Consider the following 25593-nt stretch of genomic DNA (forward strand, 5'->3'; position numbering starts at 1 on the left):
TTCCTCTTGACCAGAGATTCCACTTCCTTCGTAAACCACGGCTCCCGCACTCTACAGCTTCCTCCCTGCCTGACGGGTACATACTTATCGAGGACACTCAGGAGCTTTTCCTTGAATAAGCTCCACATTTCTAATGTGCCCATCCCCTGCAGTTTCCTTCCCCATCCTATGCTTCCTAAATCTTGCCTAATCGCATCGTAATTGCCTTTCCCCCAGCTGTAACTCTTGACATAACTCAAGAAGCTGTTCTTGAATCTGTTGGTTTGCATATTTAAGACTTTATATATTCTTCCTAAAGGAAGAGGTTAGAAGAGAGTATAACCAGGGTGGGAGGGGTCTTTGATTATGTTGGCTGCTTTCCTGAGGCCACAAGAAGTCAGTGGATGGAAGGTTTGGCCAGAAGCCGAACCAGGTATCGTAGAAATTCTCACATCTGATTCCTGAAAACACACCATACTCAAGGCTATTGAAGATTCATACACTTACTCCATGTTGTGCTTCAATAATTGCTGCTAACAGCTAAATCCTTACATGTACACAAAGGAGAAATGGCAGTACTCTGTACTTCAACTTTGATTGTTTCTTCTAGGTACTTCACAATGTGGCGCTGGCACATGCCATGATGCAGAACTGGGACAAAGCTGAAGAGGTCCTAAAGAAAGCTATCACTTTTAAAACTGAGGCCAAGCCTAATTATGTGGATCAAGCTCTGGAAGCTGTTTTGGTATTGACTTGATTCAAATGATCTACATCTTCCCCTTCTCTCATGTGCCCACTGTACCTTTCTTCTGCATTGTGCCACCTAGGTTACCAGTCTACCAATGTGGCTGAATTTCCGAAAAAACATTTTAGAATGTGTAGTTTTGCTTGTGGGAAGATGCAATTGTTTAAGTATCAGTGACTCCCTGATCTTGTTAATGTGTATGAAAAGAATCAACCAGTACTAGGATAGCAAGTAATCTCAGTGCAGCATCCACCTTCAAAATCCACAATAGGGCAGGAACCTGAAAGGCTCCAAAATGCTCTAGAAAAAACAGTTGCAGGATCAGCCAATGAGAGAATGGTTATCCATGTATGTAGAATAGACTGACATTCTGAGGAGATGCTCCTCCAATCACAGGCTCACTCTCTCCCATATTTACTGCTGAGTGGCTCACTAGAAATCAATCAGCAGTAAATACAGCAGAAAAGCAGCCTGGGATTGGAAGAGCGGTGAGATGTTAAGTGGCAGCAGTTGGTAAAGTTACTGGGCTGAAGGAAGTGAGACCTCAAGAGGGGAAGTAATGAGGTTGAGGAGCCTGGTGTATGGGGGGGGGGGAAGAACAGAGCTGTAAATAGGGCTGATGGAGGCAGGAAATGGGCTGTGGGGAGTGGAGAGAGCAGATTTAAACCCATCCACAAAAAAATGATGGATGCTGTTCCAGCTGGATAATTTGTTATTAGTTAAGACATAATCACAGGCTTCATTAACATGCAGGAATGACAAGAATGAAAATTCTTTCCTTCAGTGGAGTTATTCACTTGCTGGGTTTGAAGGCAATGTCAGTTAAACATTGCTGTGAGATTCCATATCTTGCATTGAATGATAAAAATGACAAAATTTGATGATGGAAATTTAGGTGAAAATAAACTTTGAAAGAGCTAAAAGCTCAGGACACTGTGCTTTTTCAAAACTGCCTCCAGCATAGTTGGGAGATGTGCTGTGTTTTTTGTTACATGTCGTCTCGATCTGAACCCTGATTCCAATCCACAGAAGCGGGAGCTGTTTCAACTCCTCGAGCTGCCAGCAGGAGAACTCTTCAGACCAAAGAGGAAAGTGGTGGCCCAACTGGAAAAGCAGGACTTCCTGGGAGAGGCCAAGGTACTGACTTCTTTTTTTTCTAAACAAACAGCATGGAATGCCTACCAGACCTGTGGGAACTTCATTAGCTCAGCAGAGCTTCAGTCCCCTGTGGTGAAAATCAGATGCACTGCAGCTGATCATAAACTTGCTCATTTAAAAGAAAACAAATAAATTGGACGTTTGTAGCCTCATCCAAAAATCAGTAAGACTTGAGAACCCTTTCCAAAGTTGATATACAAAGTTCAAAACCAGAGTTGGGGGATAGAGAGAATAAGAGAGTAGGATTATTGCTTCAACTCTGAGGCATAACCTGCTGGTGATTGTGGCAAGCTGCAGTCTGCACTGCTGTGAGTGAACATTAACAGCCTTTATGAAACATAACTACCAGCAAGGGGATTGAAGAGAGGACATCTTCTGGCTCAGGCTCCAGCACCATCTGACCTGCACGGTGGTACAGGGGCAGCATGGTGGTATAGCAGTTAGCACTGCTGCCTCACAGTGCCAGAGGCCCGGGTTCAATTCCCACCTCGGGCAACTGTCTGTGTGGAGTTTGCATATTCTCCCCGCGTCTGTGTGGGTTTCCCTCCGGGTGCTCCGGTTTCCTCCCACAGTCCAAAAGATGTGCAGGTCAGGTGAATTGGCCATGCTAAATTGCCCATAGTGTTAGGTGAAGGGGTCTGGGTGGGTTGCTCTTCGGAGGGTCGGTGTGGACTTGTTGGGCTGAAGGGCCTGTTTCCACACTGTAAGTAATCTAATCTAATCTGCTACCACACTGTTCCTTTCATACATGCTCCGTCGCTATTCTTAGAATAAGCATTATTCCGCAGCAATTAAATTCTTAACCTGAATAATGAACATACCCTTACTACAAGATACAAAGTTACTGCAAAATATTTATTTGGAAGTACAGAACTGTGCTAAAGTATTTCTGGATAATTGCTGACTGCCTGGAGGAATGGCAACACCAAGTTGGCAGATGGTATAATCTGAGAGAGTTGGACACTGTGACAGCACCCCGTCACCAGCATTTGCAGATTATGCCTCATTTGGCCTGCAGTGAGCAAGATAGTTTAATGTCGTTAGTCCCCTTGCAAAGATCATCTTGTCCAGGTCAACAAGGATCAAATGGGTGGTCAACAAGGATCAAATGGGTGATCAAGAATGACTTTCTCTGAGAAAGATTAGAGTGGTGCTGGAAAAGCACAGCAGGTCAGACAGCATCTGAGGAGCAGGAAAATCGATGTTTCGGGCAAAAGCCCTTCATCAGGAATGGGTTTTCACCCGAGACGCGATTTTTTTTTTTTTCACTGCTCCTTGGGTGCTGTGTGATCTGTGCCTTTCCAGCACCACTCTAATCTTGACTCTAATCTCCAGTATTTGCAGTACCCACTTCCCCCTTTCTCTGAGAAAGGTCCTTCCATGTCTTTAAGGTGAAACTGGATCAATATTAGAAGCTGAGGAAAGTACACTGCTGTTGAGAAAGAGCCAGGGAAAAGCAATTTGTGTGGATTGTTCCATTGGAGGAGATGCAGTCACGTCGAGTGGACTGATAGACACACTCTGTGCTGGAGTGGTTCTGTAGGAGTGCACTGACTCACACTGGCATTGTTCCCATGGTGACTAAGGTCTGATAAGTAACTGCTGATAATTCTAACTCTTGTGTAACAAAACAAGTTAGTGTTTTACATTTCTTACAATTTTAATTTCTGCGGATTCAATTGCAGTAAAATATCAGGACAGATGTAAAGAATGTTGCTGAGTCACACTCAGTTAAACTTACCTATGTTGTGTCGAGCATGCACATTCCATTATTATAGTGACAAAGTCCACCATTCATGGCTCCTTTGATATAGAAGCCACCCAAGTCCACATGCAGCATGACCCTGACTGTATCCAGAAGAAACTCCGCAATCTGACAGCATCTAGAGAGAGATATCAAGTCAATGTTTCAAGACAAATATGACTTCTGACCGTTGTAAATGTTATCTCTGTTTGTCTCTCCATTGATGCTGCCAGACTTTGAGTTTCTCCAGAACCTTATATTTTTATTTTAGATTTCAAGAGTTCAGAGCACTTAGCTTTTATTTAGTAGACAATATCAATCTTAGGTTAACAATGTCAAATAATATGTAAGAATCAGGAAATAACCGTTTCCAGCAAGAGAGAATCTAACGGTCACTGCTTGACACTCTATGGTATTACCACCGCTGAATGAGGTGTGTGGTTGTTAACTAAGTCAGCATTGTTTAGACGATTGATCTGACAGGACATTCCACCAGCATGCAGAGATTACAGATTGATTGCAGTTGCTATGTTTTTTCTTGCATTCCAGGTGGTAGCATCGATCATCGACAAAGATGCATTCTCTGGTTTCGCTCCCCTGCAGCCTCAGGTACATTTCACTTTATAAAATAAAAGAAAATGCAATGAACACATGGTTTAGACAGAGGTATTAATTACATAAATTAATCTCTTGTTTTCAGACTGTAAAGTAGATGTAGTCTTACCAGACCATGAGGTTGCTCCCACACCCGGGGGAGATGACTGATGGTGGTTTAACGTGAGGGTCACCATGCCTCAGGAGAAGGGAGAGGTTAAAGGAGAGCCTTTCACCATAACCTCAGCTGGTGCAGAAATTGAACCCACACTGTTGGCGTCACTCTGCATTGCAAACCAGATATCCAGCCAACAAAACTAACCAACCCCCAGACTGTGGACTTAATGCAACAGTTATTTTTGTTGGAAATATAAGCCTTAAAATGTCTTTGATTGATACTACATGAATGGTACAGTCTCTGTACATAGGGAATGAATTTTGGATTGTCTAGTTCCATTGATTCACTGAACCACTGTGAATCCTCCCATTCCGCCTGTAGAAATTCTATTAGTTTTGGGGCCTGATGTATATTAGCAAAACTGTTTTACAACTAATCAATTCTGAAATCCCAGAATGGAATAATGCTCCACAATTTGCTTTGGTATTGAATTTAATGACTGCTAAATTTGTTAGGTTTTGAAAAAAATGTTTTATAAGTTGCTGAAAGTGTATTTGGATGAGGTTAAGGTGAGAGTGAAAGCTGGAGTTGATAAAATATGGACCTGGAAAATGTGGAGTCAAAGCTGACATTGGAAACTCAAGTGAACAAGGAAAGCAATATATCTTCAGAGTGAAGGATGGGGAAGAGAACAGTGTAATTGAGAAAAAAGTGCAAGGTAGTTTGGGTGAATTCATTGCCAGAACAGGTGCAGAAAGAGAAATAAACTGAGGGGGAGAAAAGGATTAAATTAAGAGAGAAGATATAAAGAGCCAGAAATAATAAATAAGAAAAAACTACATTTTAAACTTTCCAAAAATTAAAATGCAGAAGAAATGAGAATCTGTTCTTAGTTTATGGTGCCACAAGATAATTTGACAGTCAATAACATATATAATGTCATTCAAAGCACCCTTAATCTGGAATGGGCAAGATTCAACCTTCTGCAGTGAGGTTAATAGTACACTAAGCAATTACAATGACTTCATACAAATCAGTGATGAGGTAAACATTGAGATATTGTTTCATCAAAGCTAATGGGAGAGCAACACAGTCCTGAATGGTGACTCTTCTCTGAAGTTGTCTGTGTATACAGCTGAGTGCCCATTAGCCCCATTATAATATTGACAGGAAAATCCGGGGAGCTCTGTCATTTATCTATGTTTTCTAATGGAACTAAGATAATACTTAAAATTGTAAAGATTGTGCTACTTTTATTGGTCAAGGTAAAATTATAAGTTTCTGCAGCTATTTATAAATTGATGTATGAACTAGAACTTTGATAGCTCTTTAGATTTCTAGCTCTTCCTTTTTCCTCCTGTGTTTATTTTGCATTCACTTGCATAATCACTCTCACTCTTTCTCGAATTGATGGCCTCTGTGGAACAGCCAACTCTCTGAGCCAGCATAGGCCTGCTGCTCTCTGATATCTACTCACTTGCATTTGTCATTCACAGCTCATTTCTTTCCTCTTGGTTTCACGGCATACTCAGAGACTCACTGCTCCAAAACATTTCACCAGCCACGTATTGCCTGAACTTCAAAAGAACAGAAGCAGCCATGATCTAGTTGAATGGTGAAGAGGCCTCGATGGGCCGAATGGCTTACTCATGCTCCTATTTCCCATGTTGTTGTGTTTTAGATATGAAGAATTGCAGGAGTTTGAAACAACTTACCAAACTTTGTTTTCTCTTTCCTTTTCTGCTCCTGACCCATACCAACTTGTTCTGAGGTGTTAATACAAACCTCTGGAGCAAATACAATCCAAAATGAAGCAGTGGGATATCTTACCTCCTTTGTGAGTCTGGCTCATGAGTGTTGCTGGTCAATCAATCTGGATTATCTTCAATAATTAGCAAAATACCAATATTCCAAATCAGACCTGATCATCTTTCACTTTCTTGCTTAATAAGAATCTATCCATCTCTACCTTCAAATATTCAATGACCCCATGCTTGACCAACTCCTGAAGAAGAGAATTTCAAAGTTTCACAACCCTCTGTGACTTCCTGTTTTTCCCCTTATCTCTGTCTTTAAAAGTGCATCTTTAAGAACCATCAGGATCTTACACATTTCAATCAAATTGCCCCATGCAATTCTGAACTCTAGTATAATAAAGCCAATTGGTCAAATCTTTCCTTATAAGATAACTTGCTCATTTGAGGTACCAATCTAGTAAACCTCTTCTGATCCACCTCAGTGCATTTGTATCTTTTCTTAAATAAGGAGACCATAACTCCATTCAATAGTCAACGTATGGTCTCACCATCGCCCTATGTAACTGAAGCATATCATTCCCTCTTTTGTTTAATTAATGCACACCCTTTAGATCTTTCTATAATACACCCTAATAATTCCTTTACCAATCTATTCAGAGGTTACAAACCTCTGGACCCAGTGGTGCGTGAACTCAGGCCTCACAGTCCAGTGGTAGAGACATGACCACAAGAGGGCCCATTCATTTTATTCAGTGAATTAATTGGTGTTTCCAACACTTTAATGGGTAATTTTATTCCAATTGAATTAACAGATGCCGGACCATACTCCTCAAAACAAAGCTCCAGAAAAATTGAAGTAAGTAGATCCTACTCATTGAGTTGTGCTACGTTGAGTTCCAGCCAGCATTTAGATGTGTTCTTTGGTCCTCAGCAGGAACTATAGCCACGTGTATTTCTGTATGATATGTGACTGCTGGGAGTTAAGAAAAACTCTCACTGTCCTGGTTGTAATGCACGTTATAGAGTGAAGATCCACAGATCAGCCCGGATCTCCTGCCACTGCTGAGCATAGGCTTAATGACTGGCTTCATGTCACTGATATTTTTACTTAATTTGTATTCTATTTATTATATTCCAGACAGTCAGACTTTACAGGATAGAATTGGAGCTTAATCGTTACACATTCCTAAGCTTTCATTTACAGAGATGCACATTGCAGACAAATTATTCCAAACCAACAGCTTCTTGGAGCAGAAGTGTAAATTGAGCACAAACTGATTCATGCCCACAACCTAAATGCAGTTGTTGTATAATTAACGTTGCCTTTGCTGTCATTGTATTCCCTGTGACCCAGAAAAGACCATTCATATACTTGCACCTTCCACAATTTGTACAATCTGCCCCTTTGTGATTTGCACTTCTTTCATTCAGGAGGGAGAAAGTGAGGACTGCAGATGCTGGAGATCAGAGTTGAGAGTGTGGTGCTAGAAAAGCACAGCAGGTCAGACAGCATTCGAGGAGCAGGAGAATCGATGTTTTGGGCATAAGCTCTTCGTGATGATTCTCCTGCTCGTCGGATGCTGCCTGATCTGCTGTGCTTTATCAACACCACACTCTTGACTTCTTCCATTCGTAATCATTCTCGAAAGGAGTCACTCGTTCTGAATTGTACCCCTGCCTGTTGGGTCCTACTTAGTCCTGATCTCCACTAGCAGTGAAAGATGATCAGGTCTGATTTGGAATATTGGTATTTTGCTAATGACCACTGTATGCTGTGGAGAAACGTGAGCATTGCAGTTCAGCTCGGTTGTGATTCGAAAACTATTCCTAATTAAGCAATTGTATGGATTCAGTTCTGGAAGCATTTTTGCCTGAGTCATAAGATTCCAGTTTCAAGACCAATTCCAGGCTTGAGAGAGTGACCCTTGTTGTAGATGCTGTCTTTAAGGATGATGCAAGGCCTGCATAACAGCAGCACGGTGGCACAGTGGTCAGCACTGCTGCCTCACAGCACCAGAGACCCGGGTTCAATTCCCGCCTCAGGTGACTGACTGTGTGGAGTTTGCACATTCTCCCCGTGTCTGCGTGGGTTTTCTGAGTGCTCCGGTTTCCTCCAAAAATGTGCAGGTTAGGTGAATTGGCCATGCTAAATTGCCCGTAGTGTTAAGTGTAGGGGAATGGGTCTGGGTGGGTGCGCTTCGGCGGGTCGGTGTGGACTTGTTGGGCCAAAGGGCCTGTTTCCATACTGTAAGTAATCTAATCATAAATGGGTGCCAACATCACAAAGAAGCTGATTATCTGGACATTACTAATGACCAATTTTAGTCTTTTGCTGCCTTCTTGAGACAGATTTCTGCCTCTCACCTTATAGCCTAGTTTTTAGTAAATGTAATAAGACCAATACTTTGGAATTTTGACATTGTGCATAGCACAACATAGAAGTTCATAGAATCCTGATAGTGTGGAAGCAGGCCATGCAGCCCATCGAGTCCACACCAACCCTCCAAATTGTATCCCATCCAGACCCATTCCCATATTTTATCCTTGTAACCCTATATATCCCATTGCTAACCCACCCAGCCTGCACGTCCCTGGACACTCTGGGCAATTTATCACAGTCAGTCTACCTAACATGCACATTTTTGGATTGTGGAAAGAAACCAGAGAACCTGGAGGAAACCCACATAGACACAGGGAGAATGTGCAAACTCCACACACGGTCGCCTGGGAGTGGAATTGAACCCAGGACTGTGGTGCTGTGAGGCAGCAGTGCCATATGAGTCTAGTCCAATGGTATCTCGATAATTTATCTGGGTGAACAGTCTAAAACATGATGAAATTAATTACAGGAATGATGTCTAATCCTCAACAACAGACATGAAGACAACACAAAGGGATTTAACTTCAAATTTCATAAATAATCTTCTTCCTCACAGGACTCTGGAAGGTGTACCTCACCGGGTGTTGTTTAACTTCCTCCCAAATAATAAACTAGAGCTGAAAGTAAAGAATGGAAATATTGTCTTCTTGCTGGAGAAAGGAGAGGACAACTGGGCCAGAGTTACATTCAACAATGAGGCAAGTTTGAACTGAGTAATGCTGATTCATCAGAGCACCTCTCATGCAGATTGAGTGACTGAATAAAACCAGATTTGCAGATGACTGACCAGCAGCTCCAGAATCACATTCCAGATTCTCTCCTTGCAATAACATTTTCGTAGCCTTCCGATGGACTGGTACAGTTCAGAAAAGAAGTGAGTCAAACAGTCAGGGCAGACAGGGACAAAGAAGAGAACAAGGTAGGACTGATAAATTAAACTGCATTTATTTCAATGCAAGAGGCCTAACATGGAACGCAGATGAACTCAAGGCATGGTTAGGAACATGGGACTGGGATATCATAGCAATTACAGAAATGTGGCTCAGGGATAGACAGGACTGGCAGCTTAATGTTCCAGGATACAAGTGCTACAGGAAGGATCAAAAGGGAGGCAAGAAATGAGAGGGAGAGGAGTTTTTGATAAGGGATAACATTACAGCTGAACTGAGGGAGGATATTCCCGGGAATACATCCAGGGAATTTATTTGGGTGGAACTGAGAAATATTAGGATTGTGCTATAGACCCCCTAATAGAGAGAAATTGAGAAACAGATTTATAAGGAGACCTCGGTTACCTGTAAGAATAATTAGGGTGGTTATAGTAGGGGATTTTAACTTTCCAAACATAGACCGGGACTGCCATAGTGTTAAGGGTTCAGATGAAGAAGCATTTGTTTAGTGTGTACAAGACCATTTTCTGATTCAGTATGTGGATGTACCTACAAAAAAAGGTGCAAAACTTGACCTACTCTTGAGAAATAAGGCAGGGCAGGTGACTGAGGTGTCAGTGGGGGAGCAGTTTGGGGCCAGCGATCATAATTCTATTAGATTTAAAATACTGGTGGAAAAGGATAGACCAGATCTAAAAGTTGAAGTTCTAAATTGGAGAAAGGCTAATTTTGACAGTACTAGGCAAGAACTTTTAAAAGCTGATTGGGGGCAGATATTTGCAGGCAAAGGGACGGCTGGAAAATGGGAAGCCTTCAGAAATGAGATAGCAAAAGTCCAGAGATAGTATATTCCTGTCAGGGTGAAATGGAAAGGCAGGTAAGTGTAGGGAATGCTGGATGACTAAAGAAATTGAGGGTTTCATTAAGAAAAAGAAGGAAGCATATGTCGGGTACAGACAGGATAGATCGAGTGAATCCTTCGAAGAGTATAAAGACATTAGGAGCATACTTAAGAGGGAAATCAGGAGGGCAAAAAGGGGAAATGAGATAGCTTTGGCAAATAAGGTTAAGGAGAATCCAAAGGGTTTTTACAAATACATTAAGGACAAAAGGGTAACTAGGGAGAGAATAGGGCCCCTCAAAGATCAGCAAGGTGGCCTTCGTGTGGAACCGCAGGGGATGAGGGAGATATTAAATGAGTATTTTACATCACAATTTACTGTGGAAAAGGATATGGAAGATATAGAATGTAGGGAAATAGATGGTGATATCTTGAAAAATGTCCATATTATAGAGGAGGAAGTGCTGAATGTCTTGAAATGCATAAAAGTGGATAAATCCCCAGGATCTGATCAGGTGTACCCTAGAACTCTCTGGGAAGCTAGAGAAGTGATTGTTGGGGCTCTTGCTGAGATATTTGTATCATTGATAGTCACAGGTGAGGTGTTGGAAGACTGGAGGTTGGCTAAGGTGGTGCCACTTTTTAAGAAGGGTGGTAAGGACGAGCCAGGGAACTATAGACCAGTGAGCCTGACGTTGGTGGTGGGCAAGATGTTGGAGGGAATCCTGAGGAATAGAATGTACATGTATTTGGAAAAGGATTAGGGATAGTCAACATGGCTTTGTGCATGGGAAATTGTGTCTCACAAACTTGATTGATTTTTGAAGAAGTAACAAAGAGGATTGATGAGGGCAGAGTGGTTGATGTGATCTATATGGACCTCAGTAAGGCATTCGACAAGGTTCTCCATGGGAGACTGGTTAGCAAGGTTAAATCTCACGGACTAAAGGGAGAACTAGCCATTTGGATACAGAACTGGCTTGAAGGTAGAAGACAGAATGTGATGGTGGAGGGTTGCTTTTCAGATTGGAGGCCTGTGACCAATGGAGTGCCACAAGGATTGATGCTGAGTCCACTACTTTTCATTATTTATATAAATGATTTGGATGTGAGCATAAGAGGTATAGTTAGTAAGTTTGCAGATGACAGCAAAATTGGAGGTGTAGTGGACAGCGAAGAACGTTACCTCAGATTACAATGGGATCTTGATCAGATGGGTCAATGGACCAAGAAGTGGCAGATGGAGTTTAATTTAGATAAATGTGAGGTGTTGCATTTTGGGAAAGCAAATCTTAGCAGGATGTAAACATTTATTGGTAAGGTCTTAGGAAGTGCTGCTGAACAAAGAGACCTTGGAGTGCAGGTTCATAGCTCCTTGAAAGTGGAGTTGCAGGTAGATAGGATAATGAAGAAGGCATTTGGTATGCTTTCCTTTATTGGCCAGAGTATTGAGTACAGGACTTCGGAGGTTATGCTGTGGCTGTACAGGATGTTGGCTAGGCCACTTTTGGAATATTGCATGCAATTCTGGTCTCCTTCCTATTGAAAAGACATTGTGAAACTTGAAAGGGTTCAGAAAAGATTTACAAGGATGTTGCCAGGGTTGGAGGATTTGTGCTATAGGGAGAAGTTGAATAGGCTGGGGCTGTTTTTCCCTGGAGTGTCGGAGTTTGAGGGGTGACCTTATAGAGGTTTATAAAATCACGAGGGGCATGGATAGGATAAATAGACAAAATCTCTTCCCTGCGGTGAAGAAGTCCAGAGGTTTAGGCTGAGGGGAAAGATATATAAGAGACCTGAGGGGCAACCTTTTTCATGCAGAGGGTGGTACGTAAATAGACAAAATCTCTTCCCTGCGGTGAAGAAGTCCAGAGGTTTAGGCTGAGGGGAAAGATATGAGACCTGAGGGGCAACCTTTTTCATGCAGAGGGTGGTACGTGTATGGAATGAGCTGCCAGAGGAAGTGGTGGAGGCTAGTACAATTGCAACATTTAAAAGGCATCTGGGTGTGTATATGAATAGAAAGGGTTTGGATAAATACGGGCCAGGTGCTGGTAGGTGGGACTAGATTGGTTGGGATATCTGGTCGGCATAGACGAGTTGGACCAAAGGTCTGTTTCCATGCTGTACGTTTGTATGATGGAATCATGGTCTGGAATCTGAAGACATTTAAAGTAATCCTTTGTTTTTATTTTGAGAGGCAGTGTCATACCTTAGGCTCCCTCACCAAGCACCATGGGTTACTGTTGGGGAGCTGATACTGTCCACAATCTGCAACATAGTAAGATGGGATCAAAGCACAATTGGCATTTCGTTGCTTAGCACTGATAAGGTACTAAACCAGCCATTGTCCAGTCATTCCTGAGGACTCCGGTGAAAGGAAAACCAAAGTATGCAAGTTAACAAAAAAGAACAAAGCATTGTAACCTAGTTCATCCTAAATATTGTAGAGAAGTGAGTCACCAGAAGTTCAGGAATTTCAATTTCCGATCGAAGTGCCTCCCATTCAGCACAGAATCCCCACCCACAGCCTGATAACCATCTGGAGGAAGGTTTGGTGTAAATATTTGGCAGTTGTCAGCTTTTGGGAGCTCGGACTCTGAATGGGGACCTTGTTTCCTTTGTTTGGGCTCCTGGTTTTTGAAACATGTCATGAGAAATCATGCACAAAAATAATCAATTACACACGACTTTTATAAGAGAAATAGAAGAATTTGATAGTGACATCGTATATGTTAAATAATCTGAAATATGTGATGGAATGATAGATTAGATTACTTTACAGTGTGGAAACAGGCCCTTCGGCCCAACAGGTCCACACCGACCCGCCGAAGCGCAAACCACCCATACCCCTACATTTACCCCTTACCTAATACTACGGACAATTTAGCACGGCCACAATTCACCTGACCTGCACATCTTTGGACTGTGGGAGGAAACCGGAGCACCCAGAGGAAACCCACGCAGACATGGGGAGAATGTGCAAACTCCACGCAGTCAGTCGCCTGAGGTGGGAATTGAACCCGGGTCTCTGGCGCTGTGAGGCAGCAGTGCTAACCACTATGCCACAGTGCCACCCACACCTCCATGCTGTGGGAACACCTGTATCTGACCTGTCACCAAAATGAGTCCTGTGTGAGGGAAAGGTGATAGACTTGTTGTACTGGGCCTCCCCTATGGATCTTTATGGAAAGGTGAACTATCAGCCTCTAGTCTATTTGATACAAGCGTTGAGTTACTATATTTTCTGTTCCTCTTCCTGTTCTCTTCTCCATCTAGTGGCTGTACTGAGAACTATCAAAACTGTGAGGCTGCTTTTCCTGCAATTCCTTTGCTCTCCATTTCATTTTGGGTTTGGGTGGCACCCCTATTTTGGGTTTTGGTATTCTGAATTTGGAGTTCCAGAACTATTGAATATTTATTCTCAGCCTACACTGTGTGGGTCTGATCATGGTGCGGGACCCAGGAAAACTGCTGTTACTTTTTTCTCTTATCCGATGGGATGTGGGTGTCACTGGCTGGGTTAGCATTTATTACCCACCCCTAAATACCCTTGAGAAAGTGGTGGTAAGCTGCCTTCCTGAGCAACTAGAGATCATGAAATGTAGGGTTACCTGTAGTCTCTTTGGGCAGAGAATTCCAGAATTTTGATCCAGCAACACTGAAGGATTGGTGATATGGTTCCAAGTTATGATGGTATGTGACTTGGAGGGGTACATGCAAGCGGTGATGCTCCCGTGTATCTGTCCATCTAGGGGATAGAGGTCATGGATTTGGAAGGTCAAAGGAGCATTGACAAGTTGTTGTAAGGCATCTTATAGATAATGCACACACTGCTGTCATCATGTGTGATTGAAAGGAAGAAATGTTGGAAGTGCTGAAGGGGGTGCCAATCAAGAAGACTGCTTTGTCCGGATTGTGTTGTTGGAGTTGCACCTATGCAAGAAAATGCAGTCAACTTTATGATGCTTGTGCCTTTGAGATGATGGACAGGCTCTAGGGAGCCTTGGGTGAGTTACTCGCTGCAGAATTCCATCCTCCCATCTTGATAAGTCCAACATTGATTAATATTTTTAATCAACCTGGTAGGAGACACATCTGGAACAGGTGAGCCTTCTAAAACATCACCACTGTCACAAGAGCCCTATCCAGTATTTATATAGCTGGTCCAACTTAGTTTTTGGATGGTGGAAATTCCCAGGTTGTTGGTAGTGGGAGATTCAGTGATGGGAATGCCATTGAACATCAGCTGGGAAGGTGGGGGTAAATTCTCTGGTATAGATGGTCAATACCTGGCACAGATGTTGCTACTTATTAGCCCAAACCTGAATGTTGACCCAGTCTTGCTGCAAAAACACCATTTCAATAAAGTGTGTTTGCAAATACAGCAGTGTCTGTTGAACAATGGGAAAATAATCCTTGTCTTTTCTCTTCAGTGTGCAACTGATGCTTACTCTTAAATGGTAGGGTTACATTGGACGTGATTTTATAATGATCATGTGCTTAGATTTGTTATGGTAGTTTTTTTGTCTTTTTGTCACTTTTGACAGAAATGGTAATGTTAAAACCTATTTCTGGTTGTTAAGGTGAGTAAATCTATTTTGGTTTAGTTTGGTACCTTGTTTATACACATTTCCTAACTGTGTTTTCTTTTGATTGTTAGGTCGGTTTGGTTCCCTACAACTATTTGGAGCCTTTGGAAGCTGAAAAGGTAAAGCAGCGTGTAGGGTGTTTATACAGGAAATGATGTTTTGTTTGGTGCAGAAAAATAAAATGTTCCAGTTTTGTTTGAATGGCCAACAGCTGAGCTTCTCAGAAGAAAAAGTGAGATAATCAATCCTCATTGCTTGCTGGTTATATTTCAAGTTGTGGCTTGCCTTGGGCTATATAAACAGATTCAGTGTATCTGGGTTCCATATAGGATCACAACCCTGACTGCTCCATGGTTAGCAGTGCATGTGTGTGACTGCACTGCCATTGTGGTCGTCCTCCATGGGTCCATTTAAGACGGAGTTTGGGGGAATCTCTTCTTTGAGGGAGTCAATCTGTGGAATCCTTCACCACAGAGGACTGTCGAGGCTGGGTCATTAAGTATATTCAAAGCTGAGACCAATTTTTAAAGTTTGGTCATCAGGCGATATGGAGAAAAAGCACCTTTTATTTATATTGCATGATTTTCTATAACACTGTCGCACTGGATTACAGCTACCATGTTAAAGGAGAACTACCTGTATAGAATTTAACTTTTTTGAGCTTTGTGTGATTTGTTTTGTTAATTTAATTTAGAAAACGGTCCTGTTTTAGGTAATATGCAAAGAACACTGACCCCAAAGGAGATAACATTTCTTGTATCATTCTGGACTAGGGTGAAAAATCCCCCCCTCCTGATATTCCAGCACCACCGACATCATCCGCTCCAGAAAGACCAGCCAGTGTTAAAGGTGAGCAGTTTCAACACATCAGCAATTAGCGGTGCTATAACTGCATCAGCTCCATGTTATAATTCGTTGGGTAGAACAACCTCCACATTGCTGAAAAAAGACACCATTTATTGAAACTTTTAATCTTGCACTCATCAGGACATTTTGTATGAATACAAATTCAAGGTAGGACTCATTGTTGCCTTAAAAAATGCAGCCATTCATGCTGCTTGACAGTTAACAACCAGATTTTGTAAAATTGTCAGGCATTACCCTGAGAATTGAATCAGCAAATAGCTATCACCTATTTTGTTGAGTTAAAACAGGTACAATGTGTGTATGTTTTCTTCCTGGCTGCCTGTCTATTAATATAATGTAGTTTCCAGTACTCGCAAGTGCGTCATACTGCAGGCCTAATTGTCAGTCAGGCAACACCTCTACAATCAGCAGGTTCCTCTCATACAGTATAAATGTTGGTTTACCCCTTGAAATTTATATTCTTGCAAAACATCCTGATGAGTACAAAATAAAAAGCTTCAACAAAATGTCTTTTCTTTAGCAGTAATAAGTTAGACTTAAATCAAATAGTATGTGAAGAACAAAAATTGGCCAAAAGCCTTTAAGGAATCACATCGAAGAGGTTCAGTGCATTCTATCAATGACTTACAGCAGTGTGTGGGTACAACTTTCGGTCTCACTGTTGTGGAAATGTGCTGAATATATGCCAGGCCAGCTCTCATCCACTGGAGCTGAAAAATACCTTGCAACTTTCAAAGTGAAATTGGATAAATACTTGATGCAAAACTATTTGCATTTTATCACTGATTCAAGGAAATAGCGAGCTGCTGTCCTGTTGGCGGATGATGAAGCAGAATTGATTACGGCTAGTGATGAGTAAGGCTGAGAGTACTTTATTCATTCATTGCCAGGCCACTCAAAGTTTAATCACAATTGAGAAAATTATGTATTTAATTTTTTAAAAATCGAATGCACTGTTGGGAGTTAAATTCACCGAAATATTTGTTTATCTTTCAGAAGGGAATGTACACACCAAAACAAGCCGGCAGGTGACAGAACATTCAAAAAAGATTCAGGTAAGGACTTGATTTTAGGGATTATGGAAAACCAAGAACCAGTCACTCATTTATCTTGAACTTTTATTATAGTATTTAACGTACTTCAGGCACAACACAAGTCAGGTGTTATGTAGCAAAGGCAACAATCATTGGATTAGAAAAAGTAACTAATAGTTCAGAGAGAAATGGTACTTGGTGTCATTATGAAGATACAAGTTAGGAACAGGAGTAGGCCATTCAACCCCTCAAGCCTGCTCCACCATTTAATAAGATCTGATTGTAACCTCAACACCATATTTCCAGCAATCCCGATAACCCTATGTTTACAATAACTACCTCTGCTGTAAAAATATTAAAGACTTTGCATTCTTTGAGGATGAACGCTCATAATTCTCCATGAGAACTTTTTTTCCCCTCTTTTTTTTATCTTCAATGGGAGAACTTTTATTTTTAGTGCTGGCCCCTAGTTCAAGATTTTCCCACAAGGGGAAGCATCTCTTCCACATCTACCCTGTCAGGTCTATCGGAGATCTTGGATGTTTCAATCCAGCTCTTTCTCTTCTGAACACCAGCAGATACAAGCCTAACCTGTCCAACATTTCCTTGTAAGACAAACTGACAGTTCCAAGTGTGAGCTGAAAATATGTTGCTGGAAAAGCGCAGCAGGTCAGGCAGCATCCAAGGAGCAGGAGAATCGACATTTTGGGCATGAGCCCTTCTTCAGGAAAGGATCATGACCGAAACGTCGATTCTCCTGCTCCTTGGATGCTGCCTGACCTGCTGCGCTTTTCCAGCAACACATTTTCAGCTCTGATCTTCAGCATCTGCAGTCGTCACTTTCTCCCAGTTCCAAATGTGAATCAAGTAAACCCTTAAAGTCCTTCCAATGCATTTACATCCTTCCTAAAATAAGGAGATCATTAACTTGCACAGTGTTCCGGATGTGACCTTACCAGTGTCTTGTAAAAATGAAGTATAGCATCCTTACTTTTGTACTCTGGTTTTGTTCTGTGAAGGAATGCAGGCTATGAAACAAAGAGGAATCCTTGTTTTTCTTTCTGTAGAGCGGTGGAACATTAATACATAGGAACTAAAGTAGTAGACAATCAGAGCCTTGTTTCAATGTTACAACCGAAGGCAAACATCTCCAACGTAACATTCTAATTTGTTATCAGAGAGTAGCTCAGATTATGCACTGAAGTTCCAGAATGGGACTTCAACTTAAATCTACTACCATAAAATTGCTACCAATTACATCTGCACCATGACAAACACAAAAGTTGAATCTTAGTTCTACCAGTGTGAAACTATGTGGTAGTTTCTTTGAAAATTGCAGGTAAAGTTTCTTATGCTTTTGAGAAGCAAAGGACAAGGTCTTTGAATTGTTTCACAGATCCTTACACTCTGGAAAATGTGTTTTGTAAAGGAAGATATTACATGCTGAAAAGGATTTTCTATTACAAGGAAAAATGACTTTGTTTTGATCGGAGTTTTTCCTTAAAAGCTGGATGTGCTTGTGGCGTGGGTGTGGTTAACAGGATGCTTTCTCATTTTCCACAAAGTGGTGGTGTGACACCGACTTGGAAGCATGGAAGACCTGGTAGTGAAGATCTTCCCATGGTGCAGTTAGGTTAGGTCTCCCAGGGTTGTGACCCAGTGATGATCAAGCAACGGAGAAGCAAAATACTGCAGATACTGGAAATCAGTAATAAAAACAGGAAATTGTTAGAAATACTCAGTTGGCCGAGCAATGTCCCTGGAGAGAAACAGAGTTAACTGTTTCAGATCTGTGATATTTTATCAAAATTTTGACAAACATCTCATGACTTTTCAATAAACTTAACTGCATTTCAACAACAATAATTTTCTTGACAAGTCTAGGGTTCAGTTGTCCCAATTTTGGTATAACTCCCCTAGCACTGGTGAGGAGAATTTTGTAGGTTTGGTGAGGCCTTTGTTTTTTTGGTGCCTAGGCCAATACAAGGCTATTTTATTCTTCAACTGTTCTGCAGTAGTTTGAGACATTTGAGTGACGTGCTTGCTATTGGAGAGGAGAGCTAAGAGTCAACCACATTAACATGAGCCTGGAGTCACATGTAGGCCAGATTGGGTAAGACTGCCCCTTGTTAAATATACCTTATCTCAACTGTGGAATAATATGAGATAAGAAATGCAATTATTCTTTCAAAATCAGTGGTAATCCTTCGGGTTTCTTTTCTGACTGTATAATTTAAAATGTCACCAATCTGCAACTTTCTTCCTTGTGAAACAGACCAAAGATCACTCGGTGCCTGTACCTTCCATTGTGAAAGTGCATTTCAAGTACACAGTAGCTATCCGTGTAAAACCAGGCCTGTCGCACAATGAGCTTCTGATTGTCATCAGTAAGAAGTTCCAAATACCTGAGGAAAGACTTGGATTGAGGTATGAGTGATTATTTTATAACATTTTTAACAGTCATAAAAATGCTTTATTCTTCCCATTTTAATTTTCATATTGTATTTGATTTTGCGCTTGTTAGTTGAAATATATTTTCAGTTATTTAAGATCAATTTTGACACAACTGAAGGGGAAAATAAAATATTTCCATACTACTGTGTCTCAGCTCTGATCTTCTCTGGCACCAACACTACATTCACAGTCTAAACAAACTTGGTAACTCACTGTCAATTGATTTCGACTGGGGCCTTTTTGCACTGTGGATGTCTACACCAACCTGAAATTCAGTTGAGCATGTCCAAACCATTTCAACTGAATAATTACAGTTAAGGAAAGAAAGAATAGTTTGGTTTCAAACCTAGAGGTGAAAGGGCAATGTACTCACTCACTGCATCAACAAAGCACCAAATTAACTGCATTTATCCAACTTACTTTAAATGTGTTAAATATTATTCACTTAAATGGATGGATGTCTCCTTATAATACTTACTTAGTAGTTCTAGAGTTGTTTGTATCCCGAGATGAATTACCATCAGTTGCCATTTTTTTTTCCCCCACAAGCAATTTGAACTTAAATCATTCACGGGTAATGTTCTGTGGACTACTCCTGATCCACCATTAATTTTTTAAAAGTAACCTATTTTTCTGATCAATTTGTTCAGAGATGTTATTACACCTGTGGAGCAGGTGGGACTGCGACCTGGGACACTCGGTTCAAGGGTAGACTTACTACCATTGCTACAAAAGGTCCCAATATTACTTCACCTAAAGTGCAGCAGAAGCCGTATGCACTTATCCAAATGGTGTTTCTGGTGAAATTATGATAGCAAATTGGAAACAACTTCAAGCAAATTCTCAGCTATTGCTAATGACAGTATTGTTCAAAGCTTACTAAAGAGATACAGATCTTTTTCTGGCTGGGTGGGTGAAAGTAGAGGCAGTAAAGAACGCTGAAAAGAGTTTTTATGAAAAGTTGCAATGGGTTTTGAATTTTCATAAACCTTTCTTCTGGCTGCAGTTATTAATTTTGGAGTTTAGCAAGGAAAAGAAATTTGGCAGTGTAATTTCACAAGTGATTCTGTACTTTAAGAGGACTAAGAAAATAGAATTTTAACGTAAAGAACCTCAAGATGTTGGGCTAACTCTCAACAAGTACTGACCATGAAGTAAGTCTGAAATATTAGTTAAGTATTAAGACCATGTTGATAAGCATTGTACTGTACATGGAGAATGTGTATTGTGAAAATATGCTGCTCCCTTACACAGTTCATGTTAAGTCTAAGAATCTTTCTTCAAAACAGTCCATCACATTTCTATTGCATGAAGATTAAAGACTTAAGACAATTTAATGCCAATTGTTAGTAGCTGTGTAACAAAAATAGTGTAAAATGCTAATCAATTATGAAGAACAAGCCTTTTTGATTTGGTCATGGGATGTGGGCATTTCTGGCTAGGCCAGCATTTATTGCCCAGTTCTAATTGTCCAGAAAGCAGTGAAGTGTCAACCATATTACTTTGGGTCTGGAGTCACATTTGGTCAGACGAGGTAAGGATGGCTAATTCCCTTTCAGAAAAGACACTAGTAAACCACATGGGACTTTATGACAAACAGCAGTGGTTATTTAAATGGTTTCCATTATGCTGGCTTCACAAATGGAATGGCCCATTCTTATTCCAGATTAGTTTTATAAACATGTGTATAATTCAAAAACATCAACATAAAAGCGGATTCAGGTGATCTACTGTACTTTTTGCTTGGGTTATTCACTTACATTTCCCTGAAGTTGAATCATCTTTTGAAGGACACTTTGTGCTTTTTATCAGATATTTGTGTAACTTAGTTTACAACTGTATCCATCAGAGTTCTCATTGGTTCCACATGAAGACTTCCAAGCCCACTAAAAGACATCTCCTGTGTGGTTTGGTCAATAATCACTATCCTGCTGCTGTCTCTGTTGTTCATTAGCACTGGTTTGTAATAGTTTAATGATTTAGACTGAAAATTCCATTCAGGTATTAAAGCAAATTACTTGGGATTTTGAAATGTTGTTCATAATTTTGTAAGCACATCAATCACTGTTTTATTATATCTGCATACCATTGATTTGATTCTTACTTGATCTTCCCTCTTTCACCTCTTTTTCTAATGGAATTGCTTACTTTTATTATCTTTCGTCTTTGACACAAAATTTCCAACATCTGGAGAAGCTTAGGAACATCAGGATAGCAATATTAGGACAAACGGGATCTTGTAATGCAGTGGTAATGTCACTTCCTCTGTACAAGGAGACCCAGATCCAAGTCCCACCTGCTTATGTAATAACATTTCTGAACAGGGTTGACTAGATAACTTAATGCCAATATTGGTAGCTATCCTCCACTTAAGAGATATAAAGATATGTATATACCATTTTGGTAGATGCCTTGGGTGAAATTGGGGTTGTATAGGACAGAAATGACCATAAATCTGTGACCTGCTTTCACAAATATAGTGTGCTGTCCATCGTGAATGATTGACTATTTCCCTTTCAGTTACAAGTCACAAGAGAGTGGGGAGCTCATTCCCATTACTAGTGAAGCCAAAATGAAGAGTGCGTGGACTGAGATAAAAAATCACCGTTTGACTGTTTGGTGCAAGTTTCTGGAGGTAAAGATGTTTATTCATATCCTAAATATTATTGGCTATTACATTGGCTGCTATTTTTCTTGTGAATATTTTAAAAAAGGAGATTTTTACATGAATACATCTTTCCACAACAGGTAAAGGCACTGTATGATTATGAAGGATCTGTACCGGCTGATCTGGACTTTCACGAAGGAGACATCATCCAAGTCTTAGCACATGGTGAGAATTATAAGATTTCCATGCTAATTGCTTAATGTTCTGAATCACATGTTTTTCATGACTTTTTTGTTGGTGATCCCTCCAATCCGCTTTTTTCTGGATTAGCAATTTTGTTAATAGTTTGTGAATGCAACAATTGAAAATATTTCTAACTGAAATGCCATTTTTATATATTTGCATTGATCAATCAACTTCACCAAACTATACTACACTTCATTGTTTATATTTTTTTTTAAAAAAGGAAAATTTAAATATCCCCACTCAACCACTGACTTCAGGAAAAGAGACATTCACATCAATACAGATACAAGTGGCATTTACCACTTACCAGCCCACCACCCCACCCCTTCATCCTTTCAGAAAATGGTTCTCATCATATTTGCCCACTGTTACCATTATCTCTTCAATTCCTTTTCCATTACCCACTTGTCAAATGCAACTTTCGATGTCGCCTCAACCACTAACTCTGGGAGTGAAAATAGATCAGTCAATGCAGATTGCAGAAGGAAACATAATGCCTGACCTATTTTATTGGCCTTTATCATCCTGCCATAGGAAGGATATTATTGAATTGGAAAGGGTGCAGAAAAGATTTACCAGGATGTTATAGGGAATGAAGGGTTTGAGTTATAAAGAAAGGCTGGGACTTTTTCCATTCAACTGTAGGGGGTTGAGAGGTGACCTTGGAGGTTTATAAAATCACGAGGTGCATAGATAAGGTAACTAGTAAAGGTCTTCTCCTGAGGGTTGGGGAGTTCAAAACTAAAGGGCTTAATTTTAAGGTGAGAGGAGAAAGATTTGAGACAGACTTGGTGGGCAACCTTTTCACACAGAGGGTGGTTCATAAATGGAATGAATTGTCAGAGGACTTGGTTGATGCAGGTACATTTACAACAATAGATACACAAGTAGAAAGATTGAGAGAATTAGATTTAGATTATTGGTTTTCAAATTAAATTAGATTACTTAGTGTGGAAACAGGCCCTTCAACCCAAGAAGTCCACACTGACCCTCTGAAGAGCAACCCACCCAGACCCATTCCCTAACACTTCGGGCAATTTAGCACGGCCAATTCACCTAACCTGCACATTTTTGGACTGTGCGAAGAAACCGGAGCACCAGGAGGAAACCCACGCAGACATGGGGAGAATGTGCAACCTCAACACACAGTTGCCTGAGGTGGGAATTGAACCCGCTGTGAAGCAGTTCTCTGGCGCTGCGAAGCAGCAGTGCTAACCACTGTGCAACCAAATACGGGCCAAACGCAGGCAGGTGGGACAGTCTGTCATTTCAGAATTCACCTCTTGATTATACTCTTAGTAAAGACTAGCTAAAGTGTTATTTAAGTATCAGTCATTTATTGCACATTTCGGTGAATAATTTTCTCCTCTGAAGAGTCCCCACTTAATGTTTTCTATATTGACGCATTCTATTGTTGCCTTTGATGTTTCCTTTTAAAAAATGTTTCATCAATATACTTTTTTTAAAATCTGATTTAACTTCTGTTTACCAATGGGAGCCTAAAACAGTGTTTCCATACTTTGAAAAACAAACCTGCACAATTGTTAATGTACACATCTACACTGTAAAGATTTAGCAAAAATAAAAGAATTGAAGGCTTATTCTAAAATTATGAACCTGTGAAATTCTAAAATTCATATGTTGCTAGTCACAAATGTCAAAAAAAACCTCCAATCTCATTTCAGAATTATTTAAACATGCTTTCTTTCCACAGTAAACAACAACTGGCTGGAAGGTCAATGCAATGGAAAGACTGGTATCTTCCCAGCAAATTTTGTTAAAGAATTAAGCATGGCTGATGTGAAGAATTCGGGAATGTAAAAGAAATGCAAATGTGTATGCTGATTTCTGAAGAGGTCCTTTTCTCCTCTGGTGATACTAGAATGACTATCTACAGATGAGATGCTTCACTGCTTTGAATTTTAACAATTGTTTTCTCCAAACACTAGTTTGCTTTAAGATTCATGACTGCTGTCAAAAATGGATAATGAAAGTGCTATTTTCTTCAGGCTGTGTTTCAAGGCAATATGACTAGTTTGTGCCACTCGAAATTGCATTGATGTACATACTCCAGATCTTCCTGATGATAATATTTTAACTGCTGGAAACCTCCTACTTTCCCATATTTGTTTTGAATGCCCTAAGTCAATGTCCTAATTATGAACAAGGAACCCTGGCCCAATTGTTTGAGTGCTCCACTGATCATTTTCTCAAGTGTTCTAAGATTACCTATTAACAATTTTGACTTTGGATGAATCAAAGCAAATTCCAAAATATTTAGACTAAATTTATTTAAGGTACTGAAAAATTGTAAGTTTAAAAAATCCATAGTGAATCAGATTAATTGTTTTACTTCTCACTGCTAGAGTAGTTGTCTCTGTAAAATAAGTAACCATTTTACAGCAGCACCTTCCCTGATCTTTAAATGACTGACTTCATTTGCATGGTCAAATTACTGTGTGACTGAATTTCTATTGCAGAAATCCTACAAATACATATCTTTTCTGTTAGCTAGGAGATTAACAACAACATATATAGACTTTGCAGGCTGGAACTGTAGATTCTTATGCATTCTATTTATTGCCAGGTCCATGTAAACATGGTGATATTACACATTTAAAACAGCTGCATTCCTTCTTCTTGAAATGGATGTTGAGGGACTAAGTTGGCTGCTGAAAAGTCACCTGACTTTTGTAATCACTAGGGCAGCACGGTGGCTCAGTGGTTAGCACTGCTGCCTCAAAGTACTATGGACCAGAGTTCAATTCCCACCTTGGGTGACTGCCTGTGTGGAGTTCGCATATTCTTCCCATGTCTGTGTGGGTTTCTGTCAGGTACTCATGTTTCCTCCAACAATCTAAATTGCCAAGTTGGGGTAAATATAGGGTAGGAGAATGGGTCTGGGTGGGTTACTGTTCAGAGGGTCGACATGGATTTGTTGGGCTGAAGGGGCGGTTTCCATACTGTAGGTAATCTAATCCAGATAATTCAAGTTTCTAGAAATTAACAGATTCACCTCAACAGCAGTTTTCTATGGAAATCCACCCTTGTAATTGTCAAGGTTTACTCCAAAACATAAGGACAATAAACCCTCCCGGCCTGGGTATCAAAAAAAAAATGGCCTGTCACCTTTTCTCTCAATGAACTGCTTTTATTTACCTTCATTTTATATCAATGACTCTTTGACCATGTGATTGAAACTACTTTCAAGGAAGCAAAGATATATCTTCCATTGGGCACTCTGGTATTACTCATCCGATTGAAGCTACTTAGATTGTGACACCCTTTGTAATTATGAAACAGTACCTGCTTTGAGGCAGTCTGCAAACTAACACCAACACGAACACAACCTGCAGAAAAGAGGCCACGTCATCCTGATTTCTTCAAAAACTGAGGCTCAAAGCCATTTCATAGCCTCTTTGAACCTGTTCCAAAAACTCGAGTTCACCGAACAGAGAAACAGAACTTCTAACATAGAACAATACAGTGCGGAACAGGCTCTTTGGCTGTCGATGGTGCGCCCACCTGTGAACTAATCTAAGCCCATCCCCCTACACTATCCCATCATCCATATGCTTATCCAAGG

At 40.5% G+C, this 25593-nt stretch overlaps 1 protein-coding gene across 2 annotated transcripts in view; it reads left to right on the forward strand.

Moving 5' to 3' along the window:
• ncf2 (neutrophil cytosolic factor 2) overlaps positions 1 to 24757 on the forward strand; it is a 50062-nt gene extending 25305 nt beyond the window's left edge. Inside the window, exons 4-15 of one of the 2 annotated variants that reach the window (XM_043699516.1) lie at positions 590 to 724; positions 1754 to 1861; positions 4176 to 4235; positions 6908 to 6951; positions 9032 to 9173; positions 14870 to 14917; positions 15572 to 15647; positions 16662 to 16720; positions 18975 to 19126; positions 21674 to 21788; positions 21902 to 21986; positions 22228 to 22604. In XM_043699516.1, coding sequence (XP_043555451.1) covers positions 590 to 724; positions 1754 to 1861; positions 4176 to 4235; positions 6908 to 6951; positions 9032 to 9173; positions 14870 to 14917; positions 15572 to 15647; positions 16662 to 16720; positions 18975 to 19126; positions 21674 to 21788; positions 21902 to 21986; positions 22228 to 22508 — 1305 coding nt within the window. In that variant the 3' untranslated portion in view covers positions 22509 to 22604. Of the gene's footprint in view, positions 1 to 589; positions 725 to 1753; positions 1862 to 4175; positions 4236 to 6907; positions 6952 to 9031; positions 9174 to 14869; positions 14918 to 15571; positions 15648 to 16661; positions 16721 to 18974; positions 19127 to 21673; positions 21789 to 21901; positions 21987 to 22227; positions 22605 to 23721 lie in introns of those variants that run through there. The other variant, XM_043699517.1, reaches the window with a different exon arrangement.
• The last annotated feature ends 836 nt before the right edge of the window (positions 24758 to 25593 follow it).

Source organism: Chiloscyllium plagiosum, chromosome 11 (genome assembly GCF_004010195.1).
Source record: "Chiloscyllium plagiosum isolate BGI_BamShark_2017 chromosome 11, ASM401019v2, whole genome shotgun sequence".
In the NCBI taxonomy this organism is placed as follows: Eukaryota; Metazoa; Chordata; class Chondrichthyes; order Orectolobiformes; family Hemiscylliidae; genus Chiloscyllium; species Chiloscyllium plagiosum.